The sequence below is a fragment of the Orycteropus afer genome, unplaced genomic scaffold (assembly GCF_000298275.1).
Source record: "Orycteropus afer afer isolate SDZICR_OR568_19922 unplaced genomic scaffold, OryAfe1.0 scaffold00786, whole genome shotgun sequence".
NCBI lineage: Eukaryota > Metazoa > Chordata > Mammalia > Tubulidentata > Orycteropodidae > Orycteropus > Orycteropus afer.
This window is the reverse complement of record NW_006922373.1, coordinates 524,887-543,475: the sequence shown is the minus strand read 5'-3', so window position 1 is coordinate 543,475 and position 18,589 is coordinate 524,887. Positions and strand designations below refer to the sequence as shown.

General features: G+C 56.9%; 2 protein-coding genes across 2 annotated transcripts; one reads left to right on the top strand and one right to left on the bottom strand.

Moving 5' to 3' along the window:
• Positions 1 to 541: 541 nt before the first annotated feature.
• On the top strand, positions 542 to 5,611 carry LOC103211769 (tubulin gamma-2 chain). Its single transcript, XM_007957748.2, has 11 exons — positions 542 to 590; positions 860 to 972; positions 1,175 to 1,342; positions 1,848 to 1,916; positions 2,286 to 2,365; positions 3,165 to 3,291; positions 4,126 to 4,212; positions 4,318 to 4,467; positions 4,890 to 5,042; positions 5,126 to 5,287; positions 5,414 to 5,611. Exons 1-11 carry the CDS (start codon positions 542 to 544, stop codon positions 5,609 to 5,611), a joined length of 1,356 nt encoding a protein of 451 aa, XP_007955939.1.
• A 1,725-nt stretch (positions 5,612 to 7,336) lies between these two features.
• PLEKHH3 (pleckstrin homology, MyTH4 and FERM domain containing H3) lies at positions 7,337 to 16,659 on the bottom strand. The gene is made up of 13 exons (XM_007957747.2): positions 16,504 to 16,659; positions 14,510 to 14,565; positions 14,068 to 14,147; positions 13,786 to 13,977; positions 13,538 to 13,695; positions 13,307 to 13,427; positions 11,522 to 11,828; positions 10,765 to 10,972; positions 10,390 to 10,526; positions 9,939 to 10,071; positions 8,755 to 9,213; positions 8,273 to 8,464; positions 7,337 to 7,513 (listed from the first exon to the last, which is right to left on the bottom strand). Exons 1-13 carry the CDS (start codon positions 16,657 to 16,659, stop codon positions 7,337 to 7,339), a joined length of 2,376 nt encoding a protein of 791 aa, XP_007955938.1.
• Positions 16,660 to 18,589: the final 1,930 nt, after the last annotated feature.

Genomic DNA, 18,589 nt, shown 5'->3' with positions numbered 1-18,589 from the left:
GATACCACTTATATTTAAAATAATAATAACAATATAAAATCATATTTGTATGTTTAAAACTTTTCGTCATTTAAATTTAAAATAAGAATTTTGAAGGAAAAAGTTGGCTTGGATCTAACCCTTCTACATAGCAGAGCCGCTCACCAACCCTCACTGCGCGGCTGACTCCGCAAATCTGGACCACCGCACAGACCTAGCTCAGCCGCAAGGACAGCGCGCCCCTCCCCTCCCCCAGGTCGCGACCCTGCGGGCCCGGGCGAGTCTCAAGGCGCAGGCGTCGAGCGGGGGGGCAGGGGCGTGGCCTCACTCTGCGCCTGTGCTGAATTCCAGCTGCTACTGCTGTGGGAGAAAATGATGCTCAGGTTCGGCTCGCCGGCCGTGGGCGGAGAGGAGGCCCGCACTGCACACGCGCAGACCAAGCACCCGCGTCAAAAGACGAAGAGAGCGCGCGCTCCCCTCATCCTGCGTGTCTCGCTGCCAGGTATTCGTCTCTGCTGTGAGTCCCGCCCGGCGGGGGCTCCGCCGCAGTGTCTGAAGAGCGATGCCCCGGGAGATCATCACCCTGCAGCTGGGCCAGTGCGGCAATCAGAGTGAGCGAGCTCGGGACCCTGCCAGCCTCCTGTTCTACCCTTTTGGGTTCCACCCAAGCGCTTGACATTCTCCAGTTACCCCTCTCCTTTTGATGAGCCCCTCCCCTAATGCACATGATGAACCGTGCCCCAACGCTAGAGCCGGGCCTCTAGCCCTGGGCTGTGACGCCCCGGGACCCAGACGCCTTGCGTCTTGGCTCTTACCCTGGTCCCGGGCCCCTGAGGCCTTTTGGCTCCAGCAGACCCAGTCTTCTCCCTACCCCCACCAGTTGGGTTCGAGTTCTGGAAACAGCTGTGCGCTGAGCATGGTATCAGCCCCGAGGGCATCGTGGAGGAGTTCGCCACGGAAGGCACTGACCGCAAGGACGTCTTTTTCTACCAGGTGCCCCAGCGACTCAGCCAGGGCCGGCAGTGGCTCTGGGGCCCTGAACGGCAGGGCAGCGGCCTGGTCCTGGGAAACCCGCTGGGCAGAGGGGCCAGGGCTGCTGGCTTGAGGAGGGAGGGATGGCAGGAGCCAGAGCTGGGAGGTGTAGAACTGGGCAGGCCTGCGCTGATTGGGCCCGGTCCTGGCCTCCCCTTGACAGGCAGACGATGAGCACTACATCCCCAGGGCTGTGCTGCTGGACCTGGAGCCCCGGGTGATCCACTCCATCCTCAACTCTCCCTATGCCAAGCTCTACAACCCGGAGAACATCTACCTGTCGGAGCACGGTGGAGGGGCTGGCAACAACTGGGCCAGCGGATTCTCCCAGGTGCCCAGGCAGGCCATCCCAGACACTGTGGATATTCCCAACCCAGAGCCAGGTGCTCAAGCAGCCTGGGCGTTTGACCAAGTCAAAATGACAATCAATAAAAAGGGACAAAAGGGATACTCTGACAAGAGGACAGCCAGAAAGGGGCTTAATGCAAATTTTGTGCAAGTCATTTGCAAAATAGCAGTGCTGTGTGAAGGTGGCAGCAATGTCCCAGGGTAGAGCTCTTGTGGCTGCAAAGAGATGATCTCCAGAACCTTCTAACCCTGGCCCTCTCTCCCCATGTCTCTGTGTTGTTAGGTGTTGTCCATTTTCAACTCCTAGTGACCCCGTGTGACAGAGTAGAAGAAGCCCATAGGGTTTTCTAGGTGATAATCTTTCAGGGAGCAGATTGCCAGGTCTTTCTGCCTTGGAACTGCTGACTGGGTTCCAACCACCAACCTTTCAGTTAGCAGCTGAGCACTTCCCTATTCTGCCACCAAGGCTCCTGTGTCTCTCTGTACAGGGTGAGAAAATTCATGAAGACATCTTTGACATCATAGACAGGGAAGCAGATGGAAGTGACAGCCTGGAGGTGAGGTTTTCCACCTATCAGGAAAAAAAAAAAAAAAAAAGCTGCAGAGTGCTGGGGAAAGGCCAGGAGGTGGCTTGAACAGGTGATAAAATGGGCAATTCAGTTAAAATCCATTTATCAAGCATCTACTGTGCTTCAGATGCTGGGGTATTGAGGTAAATAAGATATACTTCTTGTTCTCAAGGAGGCTGTAACCTTGATGGGGACATCATTCAGTTTCACCTCTGGGCTGTGACCCTTTCCAGAGCCTCAGCCTGGATGGACACAGAGGAAACCTTAAGACATGGGTGTGTGTTGGGAGTAGGGAATGGGACCGTGAAACATGTCCTCCAGACACCTGGAGACTGCTCTCCACCCCTCCCCACGCAGGGCTTCGTGCTGTGTCACTCCATCGCCGGGGGGACGGGTTCTGGCCTGGGCTCCTATCTCCTAGAACGACTGAATGACAGGTGAACCTGGGTTTGGGGCAAGGGCATTAGCCTGGTTCCCTGGATAATGTCCTTCAGTGTTGTCACTTCCTCATGAACTAGAAGGTCTAAAACGTCCCCTTTTTAGTCATAGTGACAGAGCCTGTCCACCCAGGGAACATCTTGGAATTAATAACTCAGGGGGTGTGGGTTTAGCTAGAGGTTGTTATGGTTCAAGTTATGTCCCCCAAAACTATGTGTTGTGAATCCTAACCTCTGTGCCTGTGGTTATAATCTCATTTGGGAATGGGTCGTCTTTGTTATGTTAATGAGGCAGGATTAGTGTAGGGCTTGTCTTTAGTCAATCTCTTTTGAAATATAAAGAGATTAAACAAGCAATCAAACAAGAAAGAGAGAGAAGCAGAGATGGGTTAAGACATGTCAAGACACATGGACATCTCCAAGGAACCAGGAAGCAGAAGCTGAGGAGACAGGACCTTCCTCCAGAGCCTAGAGAGAGAGAGCCTGCCCCTGGAGCCGGCACTCTGAATTCAGACTTCTGGCCTCATAAACTGTGAGAAAATAAATTTCTGTTTGTCAAAGCCACCTACTTGTGGTATTTCTGTTGTAGCCGCACCAGATATAGGACAGAGGTCTTCTACAGGGTTTGATGCTTGAGGCTTATCCTTTCTGACAGTTCTGTTCTTACCCCTTTATAAGAGATGAACGTCCTTGGAAGGGACTGTCCCCTGTTGTCCCTAGGGAAGACAGATGGGTAGTGATGGGGGCGTCTTCCATTTTATTGTGCCACATCCCCCTCAAGCCTCTTCCATACCCTCAGGTACCCCAAGAAGCTGGTGCAGACGTACTCAGTGTTTCCCAATCAGGATGAGATGAGTGACGTGGTGGTGCAGCCCTACAACTCCCTGCTAACACTCAAGAGGCTGACCCAGAATGCAGACTGTGTGGTGAGCACAGAAGGAAGCCAGGGCTTTGGTTCCCCCTCCCCAGACAAGTGAGTCATATATGCCCTGTTCTTCCCAAGCTCTTTCCCAGAAATCAGAGGAGCAACAAAGCCATAGTTCATGGCTGAATTATGAAATAAAGTCCTAACTGGCAAGTTAGTTTCAGTCTCTTTAGGCAGCAAGACTCTAAACACAGTGAATCTCTGCCCTCCACTCTTTGCCTGCTGAATGCCTGCTTATGCTTAAAGTCTCAGCTCAAGGGTCATTTTCGTAGGAAAACCTTTCCTAACCACCCAGCCAAGGGCAGATTGCTTTGTGCCTATTTGAGGTGGTAACTGTACACATCTGCTGTTTGACACTTTCTATCTGTCTCCCTCCACTAGAGTAGAGGCCTGGGGAGGGGAAGGACCACAGCTGTTTTGCACTCCACTGTATCTCCAGGACAGATATAGTACTTGACCCATAAAACCATTCGCGTTGACTTCATTCATGGCAACCGCCTGTGTGTCAGAGCAGAACTATGCTGCATAGGATTTTCAATGGCTGATTTTTCAGAAATAGAACTCCAGGACTTTCTTCTGAAACACCTCTGTGTGGATTCAAACTTCCAACCTTCTGGTTAACAGCTAAGCATGTTAACCATTTGCCCCATCTATTTGTTCACTGCACTGGATGATAAAAAAAAGAAGTATCTTGTGATGTGCCAGAGACAGTGCTTTCCTTGTAAATTAACAAACCTGCTTCCTGGTTTCAGAGTTCGGGGGGCTAAGCTAATAACCTGTTTCTTTGCCTCCTTTCTCCTCATAAAGGTGCTATGACCCTCTTCTGTTCCCCCAGGTGGTGCTGGACAACACGGCCCTGAACCGGATTGCCACAGACCGCCTGCACATCCAGAACCCGTCCTTCTCCCAGATCAACCAGCTGGTGAGGCTCTACTCACCTACACCTGGACCTTCCTGCTAGAAGGTCATCTGGGAAGGGAAGGCCCCACCCCAGCTGAGGCCCATGACATGGCACTCCTGTCCCCAGGTGTCCACCATCATGTCAGCCAGCACCACCACCCTGCGCTATCCCGGCTACATGAACAATGACCTCATCGGCCTCATCGCCTCACTCATCCCCACACCGAGGCTCCACTTCCTCATGACTGGCTACACGCCCCTCACCACGGACCAGTCGGTGAGAGCAGCCCTCAGTGCCCAGCAAGCCCTGACCTGGCCTTTCTCTTCTTCCTGCTGCCCCAGGAGCTGCCCTCTGCAGCCCCCAGAGGCTCTGGGCCATGGACGGGTACAGAGCATGTGGCTTTCTTGCTGACTGGTTCTCCATCTTCCCTCTGCCTTTGGCTCCTTGCAGGGGCTGGGCTCTACAGGGGTCTGCTTAGACTTTTGCACACGGGCATGACTTGGCTGAGCTGAGGAGGAGTGAGATCCTGATCCTACAACAGAGGCTCAGTGTAGACCTGGGTCTGAGGACACTCCCTAGAGGGACAGTACTACCAGAGTCTGATGGGGGCCATGTGTTGATTGTTCTCTCTTTCTCTGAGTGTGTCTGGACTATAACCTAAATGCTGGCCTGGTCTCTGTTACCCACTGTCTCCTCAGGTGGCCAGCGTGAGGAAGACCACAGTCCTGGATGTCATGAGGCGGCTGCTACAGCCCAAGAATGTGATGGTGTCCACTGGCCGGGATCGCCAGACGAACCACTGCTACATTGCCATCCTCAACATCATCCAGGGAGAGGTGGACCCCACCCAGGTAGGTGAAGCCCCTTCATTCTACCCCCGGAACCTGCAGGGGTAGAGGAGAGGCTACCACCACCACTCCTGTGCCCACCCCAGGTCCACAAGAGCCTGCAGAGGATCCGGGAACGCAAGTTGGCCAACTTCATCCCCTGGGGCCCAGCCAGTATCCAGGTGGCCCTGTCAAGGAAGTCTCCCTACCTGCCCTCAGCCCACCGGGTCAGCGGGCTCATGATGGCCAACCACACCAGTATCTCTTCAGTAAGTCTAGTCTTCTGGTCTGTTTTGGCCACACTCTTCCTCTGACCACTTTCATCACCTTCCCCTGGTCCATGCCTACCCCTTGGCATTGGTGCCCATCCTGGAGGAGATTCCCATCTGTTTCAGCTCTTCGAAAGTTCCTGCCAGCAGTATGACAAGCTGCGGAAGCGGGAGGCCTTCCTGGAGCAGTTCCGCAAGGAGGACATCTTCAAGGAGAACTTCGACGAACTGGACACATCCAGGGAGGTTGTGCAGGAGCTCATTGATGAGTACCATGCGGCCACGCGGCCAGACTACATCTCCTGGGGCACCCAGGAGCAGTGACTTCCCTCCCCACGTCCACCCACCTCTACACAGGAAGCACAGTGCCACCATTCCTAGTCTGTCTGACTCAATTTCTCCTCGCCAACAACCTTTCTAGGTTTATCTCCTGGCCAAGAGCTGACCCCACTTCTTCCCTTCTGTGACCTAACTGTGATGTGCTTGTGTAGCTCTAATAAAGTCATAAAGCCCAAAGCAGCATAGCCAGGGTGCTCCTTAGAAGTGAGGATGGCGAGATTTTGTCTCACATCTTCGGAGGGACCTGTCCTTGGAGAAGGACATCATGCTTGGTAAGGTAGAGGGAAGATCCTGAACAAAAGGAAGATCCTAACAAGATGGATTGGCACAGTGGCTCCAACACTGGGCTCAAACAGAAACAACTGTGAGGCTGGCGCAGGACCAGGCAGTGTTTTGTTCTGTTGTACACAGGGTTACTATGAGTCGGAACCGACTTAACGGCACTTAACAACAATAATGAATATACTCAGGGCATTGTCTATGAAGAAAGGAGCCCTGGTGTTACAGTCCTTAAGTGTTCAGCTATTAATCGAAAGATTGATAGTTCAAACCTACTTGCTGCTCTGTAGGAGAGAGATGTATCAGTCTGCTTCTGAAAAGATCATACCTTTGGAAACCCTATGGGGTGGTTATGAGTCAGAATCAGTTTGATAGTAGTGGGTTTGGTTAGTCTGTGAACAATGGGACAGTGAAGAGATCTCCATGTTCCCAGTTACAAGGCATATGACGGTAGGGTGGACTCTACCTGCTCTAGTCTAAGTTTTATGGTGTCTATTGTTTCTGTTGTCATTCCTTGACTTGAAGCAGATTGTTTGACACGATCAGCTCTACTCTAAAGGTTACAGAGGGCTACTGAGGTCTCCTGTCTACTCAGCATCTAAGATCCTACCCTTTAGTGGTACATGTCCTTCTACTTAGGGCAAAGGAGGACCTATAGCATTCTGAGGTCAGGAAGGCCTGTTGTCTGGATTCCCAGTGCTCAGAATCATCAGATCTCCAGGGATGCAGACCAACTCAACCTAACCTGATAAGCAGGGACAGAACTCAGGAGTAGGGCTGAACCCACCCTGAGAAGTTCTTTCTTGGACATAAAATCTGCTCCAGGCTTCTTCCCTCCATTGCAGGCCCAAAGCAGTAGGCCCACCAAAAGTGGACTCAATCAGGGCCCAGGAGACTGAACACCAGGGTAGGAACTGGGCAGTGCCAGTCTTGATGACTCATTGTCCTCTGGCCTCAGGGATGTCAGGAGGATGCCACCCAATGGAATAGGAAGGGTGAGTAATTGCTAGCTTCCAAAGTTGCACTCTTGCCTGCCCCACCTACCACCCTGCAGCAGTTGACTGACCAGGTAGAGGTTAAATCCAGAAAGTCAAGGAGGGTGGAGCCCCGTGGTGTCCAGACTCCCCTCTGTGCCTGGAAAAGCCCAGAGTGTGGGCGTCCCTAAGGGTGGAGCTCTTGAACTCTGGGGCTCCAACTTGTCCTACTGACAACACTCTCACGGGAAGATTTTGTGTAAATAAGGATTTTTTTGCTTCTCTTCTACAAATAAATTAAGAAACAAACTAGAAAACTGTCCACACCCATTGCAGCTCTTGGGTGCATGGTATGCCCTGTCCCTGCAGGGCCAAAAGGGTCCATGGTTTCCACAAATCTCAGAGCAGTCCAGGCCCAAACTGGAGGCAGGAGGGAGGTCATGACCTCTTGGCAGGCTCAGTCCTGCAGCTGCCCCAAACAGCCAGACTGTCCCTGGGGCTCATCCAAGCTCGGGTGCTGGCTGGGAGGGGAGATGTCTGGCAGGTCTTGGCACGGAGGAGAAGGACTGCTGCAGGGCCTCTCGGGGGAGGGGTTGGCCAAGTAGGCATTCACCAGCTGCATGATCTCTTCCACCTAAGAGAGAGCAGAGGTCAGGGTGCAACAGGGGTCACTGGGCTCCTTTCTTTGTCTCTCCACCTCAGAAGCTCTCAAGCTCCAGGTTCCTTACCAGTGCCCTCCATGCGGCCCCTGCAACCTTCCCCCACTCCTCACCTCTCTCCCCTCACTATGTGCAAATCACACTGGCCTTCTTTCTGGCCTCTAATATGCCAAGTCTATTTCCATCTCAAGGAGCTCTGGTGGCACAGTGAATGAGACATCTGGCTGCTAACCAGAAGGTCAGTGGTTCAAGCCCACCAGCTGTTCTATGGAAGAAAGATGAGGCAGTCTACTTCCATAAAGATTTATAGCCTTGGAAATCCAGTGGAGGTTGCTATGGATCAGAATCGACTCCATGGCGCTGGGTTTGTTTTTTGGGTTTATTCCCATCTCAGGACCTTTGCATTCCCATTTCCCTCCACCTGGAATGCTAGTTCCCAGATCTCCCCATGGCTACATAAGTTTCACCTGACTATCCTACCTAATGCTATGGTCTCTCCAGTTACTTCCTATCTCGCTATTCTTTTCTTTGTAGCATTTATCTCTGTCTTAAATAATCTTTGATTACCTGTTCATTGTCTCACTCTCCCATGCTAATGTAATTTCTTGAGCTTGTCTTAGATTACTGCTGGATCCCCAGTGGCTAGAGCTGCACCTAGCCCATGCCTAGTTCAATAAATGTTTCCTGACATCCCTTCCCTTCCCTCCTCCTTCCACTACCCTTCTTCAACTCACCTGGGGGCTCTTCAGGAGGAGCTGGCGCTCTCCCACCCTCAATGCCAGGATATGGGGCCCCATTAGCTGGCAGGCGGCCACGTGGCCATAGCTGACACTGTGGATGGGCTCTGTCTCACCAGGTCGGGAAAGGGACATGGCCTTGGCTCCCAGGCCCAGGCATAGCTTCTGTGGAGCGCCCCCACCAGGCTCCTGCAGACAGACAGGTAGAGTCAGGAGGTGGAGAGAGGACATTACAGTGTTTTTGTTGTTGTGGGGTTAGCTGTTAACAGGAAGGCTCCGCGTTCCCCCTCGGAGCCCACAGTGCATGTCTGCAAGGAGTTAAGGCACCAGAGAGGTGGGTGTCCAAGGTGCCTCCTGGGGTTTTAGATGGGCAGCTGTCCTGGGACAGAAAGTGTGACCCCACAGTGGGGGCCTGTGGCTCTGGGGCAAAGGTGTGGGGCTTGGGCCACCAGAGTCCCCTTCTCCCTTCTCCCCCTCACCGTGCTCAGCTCCAGAACGTCATACCGAGCAGCGCCGAACCCCGGACACTGCGCCGCCAGAGCCAGGTAGGCAGCCATGGCCTCAGCTCGGCCCATGCCCCGCAGCCGCTTCCAACCGCCCAGCACAGCAGCCGCGGTGCCGGCGCCGCCTCCTCCATCGCGGGCAGTGCTTCCCGCCGTGCGACTGGCCCCGCCGCGCCAGGCCTGCTCCGCCCGTCTCTTGGCTAGTCCTGGGCTCCAGAGTGCCCCGGCCAGCAGGGCGGCAGAGGGGAGGGGCCTGGGGGCGGGGCGGGGCGGGTCTTCACGCTGCGGGGCCGGGGGTGGCAGTAGGCGGTCCAGGCGCGGCAGGGGCGCTCGCGAGGAGAAGTCCCGGTGCAGACACTGCAGGCGCAACGCCGCCAGGGCGCGCAGAGTGTCGTCAGGTGGGGGCGGCCGACCGCGCAGCAACAGAGCGTGAGCCTGCGGGGGTGACACTGGGCGTCAGTGCAGGAGGGGCTGCTGTGCTGGAGCGAAAACACATGGGAACTTGGAATCTAAGGTCTGGGTTTGAGGAGCACTGGTGATGTAGTAGCTAAGGCATCAGAAGGTCAGTCGTTCAAACCCCCGTAGCGCTCCAGGGAAGGAAGAAAGGGCGATCTACTTCCGTAAAGATTTACTGCCTCAGAAACCCAGTGGGCGGTCGCTATGAGTTGGAATGAACTCAAGGGCAGTGAGTTTTTGGTTTAATAAGGGGAGGGAATCTCTGGGCAGAATAACCAGTTAATGGCCTGGGCTGCCAATCTGAAGGTTAAAGGTTCAAATTCACCCAGAGGCGCCTCGGAAGAAAGATCTGGCGATCTACTTCCACAAATCAGCCACTGAAAACCCTAGGGAGCTCTGGTGGCATAGTGCCTAAGGCACTTGGCTGCTAACCAGAAGGTTGGCGGTTCAAACCCACCAGCCACTCATGGAAGGAAGGTTGGGCAATCTACTTCCATAGTGATACTGCCTCAGAAACCCAAGGAGGGGTCGCTATGAGTCAGGTCCGACTCCATGGCACATAACAACAGCAACAAGGGAGCACAGGTCCACTCTGACATTCGTGGGTCACCTTGAGTGGAACTCGACCATAACTGGTTTTTAGAAAGGAACGGGTTCAGGGGGTCAGGGCTCTGTTTAGGGGCACGAATGAGGGAGATCCTCACCTGCTCGAAAAGAAAAGGCAGTTCGTGACCGTCTGGGGACAGGCCTTCGGGATGCAGTGGTCCGTGAAGACGCAGACACAGCCTCCAACCCGATTCCAGCAAGCCCTCCAGCCCGGCTTCCTCCGCTGCCAAGCTGCGGAAGAGGGAGCCGTGAGACAGCGGAAGCGGGAGCCAGCCAGGATCCAGCCCAAAAGGGACCCCCTGGGCTTGGGCCGCTGGGGGAGGGACGGGTCCAATCTGAGGCTGGGCCAGAGGTTTGGGGTGGGGTCTGAGCGGAGCGGAAAGGAAGGTGAGTGTATATCGGAGAGGGCTGGGGTTGGATCTGTGACCCCGGGAAACGTCATTGTGCTGGGTATGTGGTAAGCGCCGGACAAACGTTTGTTTAGTGATCGACCGAACCTGAGAGGCAGAGGAGCTAACTGATATAACAGAGCGGGGGCTGGACATTTACTTCTCAAACCTGGTGAGCACGTCGGCTACGAGGGTCCCCCCAGCCAGGGCTCGCTCCTGTGCCCCTCGCTGCTCATACAGCGCGAACGTGTTACGGCTCCGGGCCAAGCCCAGCCGCCCCACTAGCTCTTGAGCCACCTGGAGGGTAGGGGAGAGGAGGAAGTCAGACAGTGCAGGGGTCTTTCCAGGACTCTGGTAAGGGCTCATCCAACTGGAAAGGTCTTCCAGGTCTCTTAGTCCCGCCACTACCACCACCCCTTTACCCAAATGATGAATCTGAGACTCAGGGCAAACTTCGGGAGCAGGCACCGGGAAAGCCGAGCAGGGGAAGCTGCGAGGACGGATTGGGGGTACAGGGGCCTCTATCTGGCCTCACCTCCCCCGCTGTGGTATGGGAGTCGATGGCCACCGGGCAGGCACCAGCCCCGGGACAGTGCACCGTGCACAGCAGCTCCTGCCGCCGGCTCAACGCGGAAATCTCCGCCAGGGACGGCACCAGCTCTCGGCCGCGCATCCGGCCCAGGGCTCTCCGGATAAAGCGCGCATATTCAGCCACCTCGGAATCCGGGAGCGCCTGCTCGGTCCTGGGGCAAAGGGTGCCCGGGAATCAGTGCTCAGAGGGCTGGCCTTCTCCCCCTCCCTCCCGCCTTCTTGTACTGTAGTGTATTTCATCTCTTGGGTTCCCTCCTCTCCAACTACAAGCCCTTGGAAGGCAGCAACTGGCCCTTCTATCTCTTTCCCTAGCATTCTGTAAGGAGCTGTATTACTTTCTAAACACCCTGGCAACTCTTTCCCACTCCCTGTGCCACTACGGAAAGTCTCTATGATGCTTATTGAAGCTGCAATCCGAAATCCATCAGCATATCACTCTCTAACCTAAAAGCCCTGGCCCTGGACTACATCAGCCCTAAGAAAAAAGAGCCTTTTAGTAATTCGTTTGTGCAAAGGGGACGCCTGTTTGTAATTGCTCGGCCCACAAACAGCACTGTTGTAGTCCCTGCGGCCCTGGCTGGACGTGAGCGAATCTGCTGCCTTCTCTGAGTCTAGGCTCTTCATCTGCCGAAATCTTTGGAAAGGACTGTCATTCTCACCAGCTCCTTTGCTCAGGCCTTGCCCCCACCCCAACCCCTCACCTCTCCAGATGCCCTAGGAGGTGTCCCCGTACAGCTCCTCCAGGCCGGAAGGTGCAGCTCATGCAGGTAAGGAGCTGCCAGTACCGCAGGACTGCAGGGTCTTGGGTAGCAGGGGGACTGGGGGGCCCCGTAGGGCCCGAGGTCTGCTTAGCCAGCTGCAGGAAGAGTTCGTCCTGGAGCGCGGGCAGGTCCCGGCAGGTCTGGAGCACACCCTGCATCAGGGGCCCCGGGCGCCGTGCCCCCTCCAGTGCCTGCAGCGCTAAGAACAGCCGTACAGCCTCCTCCCGCAAGGGTGCGTAGCCCGGACCTGCGGGGAGGGTGGGGGTGGAGGGATGGTTTGGAGGGAGAACACAGAGCTGGGCCCTAAGAGGAAGGCATGAACCAGGGGAAGGTCAGAGGAGGAGAAGAGGGTACGAAGGACAGGCAGAGAGAAGGAGAAGCAATGGTCCCCACAAAGCCAAACTCTCAACCCCAGCCTCCCAGGGATCCCCACTCAGCTACCTCTATGCCTGAACTTTGGGCTAGTACATAGAAGGATAGTCTAAAGGACATAGTTCAAAGCCCAGACTGTTGTTATGTGCCATCGAGTCGGGCTGACTCATAGCGACCCCTCCTTGGGTTTCCAAGGTGGTATCATTATGGAAGTAGATTGCCCAACCTTCCTTCCAAGTAGTGGCTGGTGGGTTTGAACCGCCAGCCTTCTGGTTAGCAGTCAAATGCCTTAGGCACTACACTACCAGAGCTCCCTAAGCCCAGATTAGGTAATAGGTACTGAAAGCCATTCTGATGGGACAGAAAACAGACTGGACTGAGAATCAGAAAACCAGGGTTTTCCTCCCAGGGCCCCTTAACCCTTAAGTTGTATAGATCAGGCAAGTCACTGCCCTCTTGTGGGGAGACTACAGCTGGATGAGAGCAACAGCTCTTCAAGCACATTCTCCCAGAATGGTAGCTTTTCTACCATTTGTCAGGGGCATGTGTACAGATAATATAACAAGGAAGGAGCCCTGGTGGCACAATGGTTAAGGACTCGACTGCTAACTGAAAGGTCAGTGGTTCAAACCCACCAGTGGCTCCCTGGGAGAAAAGACCTGGCAGTCTGCTCCTGTAGAGATTGGTGGTGGTGGTAGGTGCTGTGGAGTCAGTTTCAACTCATAGAGACACTGTACAACCAAAGAAAACACTGCCTTGTCCTGCACCTACCTCACAATTGTTGCCATGTTTGAGCCCATTGTTGCAGCCACTGTGTCAATCTATCTCATGGAGGGTCTTCCTTTTTTTTTCACCGACCCTCTACTTTACCAAGCATGATGTCTTTCTCCACGGATTAGTCCCTCCTGATAACATGTTCAAAGTAGGTGAGATGAAGTCTCACCATCTTCATTTCTAAGAAGAATTCTGACTGTACTTCTTCCAAAACAGATTTGTTTGTTTTTCCAACAGCCCAGGGTATACATACACCCTAGGAAACCCTATGGGGCAGTTCTACTCTATCCTATAGGGTCACTGTGTATCAGAATCCATCCAATGGCGTACAACAATATGACATGGTTTTAAGAGTGTGATGAAACACCAGAAGAGAGAAATGATGTTTCATGAGAAACATGAATAATGGCTTTCCTCCCCTCCACCGTGGGTTCATCTGGCCAGTTTCCTGTTTCACCTTCATCCTTTGAAAAGTAAGGGGCTGAGTAGGCCCATGAGGACTCAGTAGGTCCCTGCTAGGTAAGACATATTCATATTCTTCTCTCTGATCCACTTCATCCCCTCCAGGGCACCACTCACCTGGGGCACTCACTCCATAGGGCAGGGGCAGGAGTGGGGCATACAAGGCCCCACTCGTGTGCCTCAGAATAGGGTTCCGACGGTAAATGAGGGCCACAGCCTCTGGGTCCCCACAACTCTCCTAGAGGCAAAGGCACAGGGTCATGTGATGGGTCAGAGTGCTCACTGTGAACCCAGACAGCTTCTGGACCTACCCATCTCCCCAGTTCTCTCCGGAGTCCCCTCTCCCACCTGAATGTCCCTGAGAAGTAGCTGCGTGGGCGTCTCCAACGGTGCCTTGGCAGCAATAACTTCACGAAGCGCCACGCCCCAGCGTTCGGCCTCTGCCTGGCGCGGAGAGCAAAGGCGAACGCTGTGCTTCCGTCCAGACACGGTCACTGACCACAGACCTGGGGGAATGAAAGGCCAGGAAGAGCAATCAGGACCGGGCGCAGGCAAGCAGCTGCCCAGAGAGCTGGGAGAGTTCCTTCAGGTCTCACCGGTCTCCTTGGGCCTGCGCTCCGGACCGATCACAGAGCACAGACTGGTGAGTACCAGGCTTCCGAGGCGCCGCGCCCCCTTCCCGCTGCTGCTGAACTGGTCCAGGGAGTCCCGAGTGAGCACGAACCAGGCCCGGCGTGGGGGCAGCCAGGGCCGCGCCCCTCCGGCGCGGGGCTCGCGGTAGAGCCAACCTGGGAGGGTGGGGGAGAGAATCAGAAGGAGATTTTATCCGCTGGAGGAGTTAGGTTGGGCACCTCCGGAGTGCTCGAGGGGGTCCTTACCTTTCACTACAACGTCCGGGTCGTCCTCCGGCGGTCCCTTCTCCGGAATGAGGCTCCGAGTCTCCTCCGAGCTCTGCAGCCTGGGGCCAGAGGGGAGGGAGGATTGGGCGAGGCTGCTCTGTCCCTGGCCCGCCTCGAGGGGGCGCCTTAGTAGGGACTCCTGGGCTGGGAACCCCTCCCCCTGGCTGTGGGAACCGCCAGGCTGTCCTGACCTCGGCCCAGAAATAGCCCGGACTCCCCTTCCCTCGGCGCGCACCCAGGGCCTGACCGCCCCCCCCCACCCCGTATTCCCCCACCCCCTCCCTCCGGACCCTGGCCAAACCACAGCGTCCGGCAAAGGGCCTCTCCCTTATTGCACAACGGCAGAGGAAGGAGGGCGAGCAAGGGGGTCCCCGGGACAGGCTGAGGTCAGGAGACCATGGGACACAGGGGTGGAGCTCACCTGTCGGAGACCGGCCCGGTCCTCACCGGCTGAGTCAGCGTCACGTCCAGGGGGCCCTTGGGAGACAGGCAGGGAAGACCTCAGGGTCCGAGGGCTCCCTGTGCGAAGTCGGTGGTTTCTGCCCCCAGGACAGCGCTGCTCAGGGAACTGAGGTGTCGGGGTTGGGGCAGAGCGAGCTACAGCTCCTGGGCTCGCCCCTGGGGCTGGTCCACCAGCGGAGAAGCCAAGGCCCCCTTACCTTTTGAAGATGTAATCAGGATGGGGTAGGGTGGAAAGAGGACTGGGCAGGGAGGTAAGAGACCCGGCTTCTAGCGCGGGCTTGGCCACGAACTAGCTGTGGAGCCTTGGGCAAGTCTCTTCCTGTCTCAGGGCCTTACTCAGTTTCCCCAACTGAGGTGGAGGAAGTCCCGGCCCCCTCCGGCCAGCTAAAAGTCACTCCTTCCACTCTCCACTTTCCTTTCCTTCGCTCTGCCTCGCTTGCTGCGGGATGATGACTGAGGGCGCAGAGGTGAATGAAGGAGAGGGAACTTTTCTGTACAGGGTTTTCTCCGAGAGCTTCTTATGCCCCTCCCACAGACACCCCTGAAGCCCAGAGAGGAGCGTAGCCCGTGCCCCTCCGCTGGGGCTCGGGATGGGTAGAACAGGCTGAGGAATGGCCCACACACTACAAGTGAGGTGTAGTCCGGGATCTTGCCATTTCTCCATCAGTCCCACATCGCTCAAGAACTTAAATCCTAGACTGCGGTCTCCCAGAGGCCGCAAACCCATCCAGGAGCTGGGCCAGGCGGGAACTGTGCCATCCTCCCATTGCGCCCAGACAGCTCCAGCCAGGAGGGGGAGGGGGGCCAGGGACACCTGTCCCCAAGCTCCATGGAGGGGGGTGGGGGTGGAGGTGGAGCCCGAAGGAAGCAATGGCAGGGTTGATAGAATAGACCCTGTCCAGGCTGGACGCTTGGGGATGCCTGGGTCCCGCCACTTCCAGGGGTGCAGATCCACCCATTTTCTGGAGGGTCGGAGAAGGGCTCACAGCCCCATCACCAAGGGGGGCAGATGCTGACCACTCTTTCAAACCAGCTCCCCTAATCGCAGTTCCCCACTTCCCCCCCTCCCCCCCTCTATATTTATCCGCCCTCCGCCTCCGCCAGGTGCTGGCGCCGGCCCCGGAGGCTCAGCCCGCCCCACCCGGGCACAGAGCCACTGGGCCTGTCGGGGACCCCTGAGCGGGGGATGGGAGCCTGGCCCAGGCCATAGCACACTGGAGTCTGGCCTCCACCGGGCAGGAGTATGTGGGAGGGGACATCAGGGGCTACAGGTCTCCCCTACCAATCGTGCCTCAGTTTCCCCGTGAAATATTCGACAAAACCGAGAGCCGAGTGTCGCTCACCATCCCTAAGGGAATCCCCAGGGGCCTCACCAGAGAGGGCCAAGAGTTCTGTCCTGAATGGCAGGGTAATGACAGGGGTCCTCAAAGAACTGTGGCCCCCAACTCCTTCTCCGTGGGGTTCCTACCACAGACCCCAAGCCTATGATGTCTTCTCTCCCTTGCCAAGCCCCCAGCGGCAGAAGCTCCCGCATCTGGCCTCAGAGTTTACGAACTGGGAGCGGAGTGGACCCAGGCGTCCGAGCCGCCCAGCCGGCCTCGCCACATTCCTCGGCGCTGGCGGAGGCGGAAGGAGACGGAATGGGACGCGGGCCCGGCGGGGAAGGGAGAGGCAGGGCCAGGTCGGGCCACGCGTGACGCCTACCCTGCCTCAGGGCCCCCAGCAGGTGGACAGCGCCCAGCGTGCCTGCCGCGCGAGGCCCACAGGCACATCCTGAGTCCAACTGCCCTTGAGCTCCTGGGGGCTTGTGGCCCCCAGGCAGGAACCTCCCTTAGTCTCCCAGTTCTCCCAGAAAGCGGAGTTTGGCTGGAGTCTGGGGCCAGAGCAGGCGTGACTGCCTGTTGTAGCGAGAAGGATTGAGGCGATTCTCCAAGCCCCCCCCCCAGGACTTACCCTCCCGCTGCCCGCTGGACTCGGGGTCCGTAGCTCAAAGGTCTCCTCGTCCTCGTCCCCGTCCCCGCTAAGCTCGCCGTCCCCGTAGTCCCGATGCAGAAGTGTGAAGCCTCGACGGCAGCAGAGAAGCCACCACAATCCCCCGGGGAGAGGCATCCGGGCGAGCGACCCGGGATAGGGGCGGGTGCAGCCGCGGCCGGGCAGCAGGGGGTCGGAGAAACTGGCGGGGCTCGGCTGCCCGGGCGGGGGCGGGGGCGGGGGGACTGGAGGCAGGAGGAAGGGGAGAGGGAGGGAGAGAGCAACAGGGAGGGAGCAGTGCTCAGCGTTGGGGTGCACGGGGACGCCAGCTAGAGCCTGCCGGGGGCTTGTGCTTGGCCCCCGGAGGGGGGAGGGGGAAGAGCGTCCAGGGTCGGGGTGGAGGGGAGGAGGGAGCAATGTCCGGAGCTGGGAAGTAGTGTCCGTTGTAGTGGCCAGCCCTGTGGGGGGCAGTGTCCGGTGCAGTGTCCGAGGTGGGCAGTTGTCCAAGCTCCAGGGAGGGTCGTGTCCGGTAGGGCATCCGGTGGCCGGGGCCCGGGCCGCGCGCGCTGCGCTCCCTGCAGCCCCGGGACTGGCGCGCTGGGGGCGCGAGCACAGCGCCCGGGACCCCGCCTCCCCAGATCCCTTTCCCCTGAGGGCCCCCCCTTCCCTCTTCTTTCTCTCCTCCCTTCTTTACAGGGCAGGGTCCAGGTTTCGTCACAACGCCTTCTGCCCAATCTCTGTGCCTGGCGCCGGGCGCGGCCACCAATCAAAAAGCTGAGGCCGCGGCGTGTTGCATCATGTGCCCCTGGCTTGGTGACAGCGGAGAAGGGAGGGAGAATTGGGAGGAAGGGGGACTTTGAGATTAGCCACGCCCCAGCCTCTGAGGTCTGACGCGGGGTGCTAGGGACGTCACGGAAGCCCCGCCTTCAGGCGCTTGTTTTAACTCTTAGCTCACCAATAAATCAAAAGCTCTTGAGAGGGCAGAGGATATAGCCAAGGGCCTAAGGGTTGAAGTTGAGGAAGACCCGATTACTGCTTTCTGAACTCCGTCTTGTACCAGGTACCCTGAAAAAGGGAACAGCCTTAGCTACTGAGAGGGTGACCAGACCTGCGCCTGACATAGCCCTAGAGGTGAGGTGGCTCTCTGCCCCCAGAATGAAGGAATCCAGACTCTTGGTCTGAGTTACCTCTTAGAATCAACGGAGCTGAGGTAGGGATTCGGGAAGGTGCTGACCTAGGGCAGAATAAAACTGAACTTAAAGCGCACAGCTCATTGAACTCAGGTGGGGAGAGTGGCTCCAGATTCTATAGTCTGTGATCTATGCACATAGTGGCTTCGCAGGGCAAATAGCCCTCAGTTCTTTGTTAGGAAGGGGTTAACCGAGGCGCGAGGAGGAGGGGGTGGGGCCGCGGAGGGGCGGGGCCCGGGCGACCGCGGGAGCGCGCCTTGCTGACTCAGCGGCGATTCCCTTAGTCTCCGGTGGTGGGTTCCAGGTCGGCCCCCAGCGGCTGGCGTACGTGAACCTTTGAGGATGTGCACCGTCTCCAGACCTTCCCTGGATCCTGGCCCCTGGAGGCCATGGCTCTCCGCTCCAGCCGGAGCTCCGGGGAGGGAAGGCTAGCTTTGGCGAGACAAGGAGGGACAGGGCGGGGACGTCAGGCTAGCACCTCCCTAGAGACCTCCTCGCCACGCCCGGTCCCTCTCGCCCCGGGCCCCACCACCCGTTTCAAGCTGGAGTGGCCCGGACTGCTTTGCTGACTGGATATTAAACTGCCGAGAGTTGTCGCATGCGAACATGATTCTGCTTGTGTAACTGTGTAAAACAAAGACCGGGAATCAATGCGACCGTCTTCAGAGGCCATCCCAGGCGTGCCCTTGCCCACTGAGTTTTCCCAGCGTTGGAGACACCACAACCATAGGCGCCCTTCCGCGTCTGAAACCCAGGCCCTTGGTTGCAAGGAAGTTCTTTTCGATGTCTGACCTCCCCCTTTCCGGTATTTCCTCTGACCCTGTCCCCAGGGAAGATGAAGAATGGCACCCCAAACACACACTTCACTCCACTCGGGT

What these genes read in the sequence shown, in the direction of transcription:
- LOC103211769 (XM_007957748.2), top strand. Translation starts at nt 542, where the DNA reads ATGCCCCGGGAGATCATCACCCTGCAGCTGGGCCAGTGCGGCAATCAG. An exon ending in CCCAGAATGCAGACTGTGTG is followed by an intron (nt 3,292 to 4,125) that starts GTGAGCACAGAA and finishes CTGTTCCCCCAG; the next exon opens with GTGGTGCTGGACAACACGGC. An exon ending in CCCTCACCACGGACCAGTCG is followed by an intron (nt 4,468 to 4,889) that starts GTGAGAGCAGCC and finishes CTGTCTCCTCAG; the next exon opens with GTGGCCAGCGTGAGGAAGAC.
- PLEKHH3 (XM_007957747.2), bottom strand. Translation starts at nt 16,659, where the DNA reads ATGCCTCTCCCCGGGGGATTGTGGTGGCTTCTCTGCTGCCGTCGAGGC. An exon ending in CCCATACCACAGCGGGGGAG is followed by an intron (nt 10,527 to 10,764) that starts GTGAGGCCAGAT and finishes CCTACCCTCCAG; the next exon opens with GTGGCTCAAGAGCTAGTGGG. An exon ending in GTGCTCACCAGGTTTGAGAA is followed by an intron (nt 10,072 to 10,389) that starts GTAAATGTCCAG and finishes CCTCTTCCGCAG; the next exon opens with CTTGGCAGCGGAGGAAGCCG.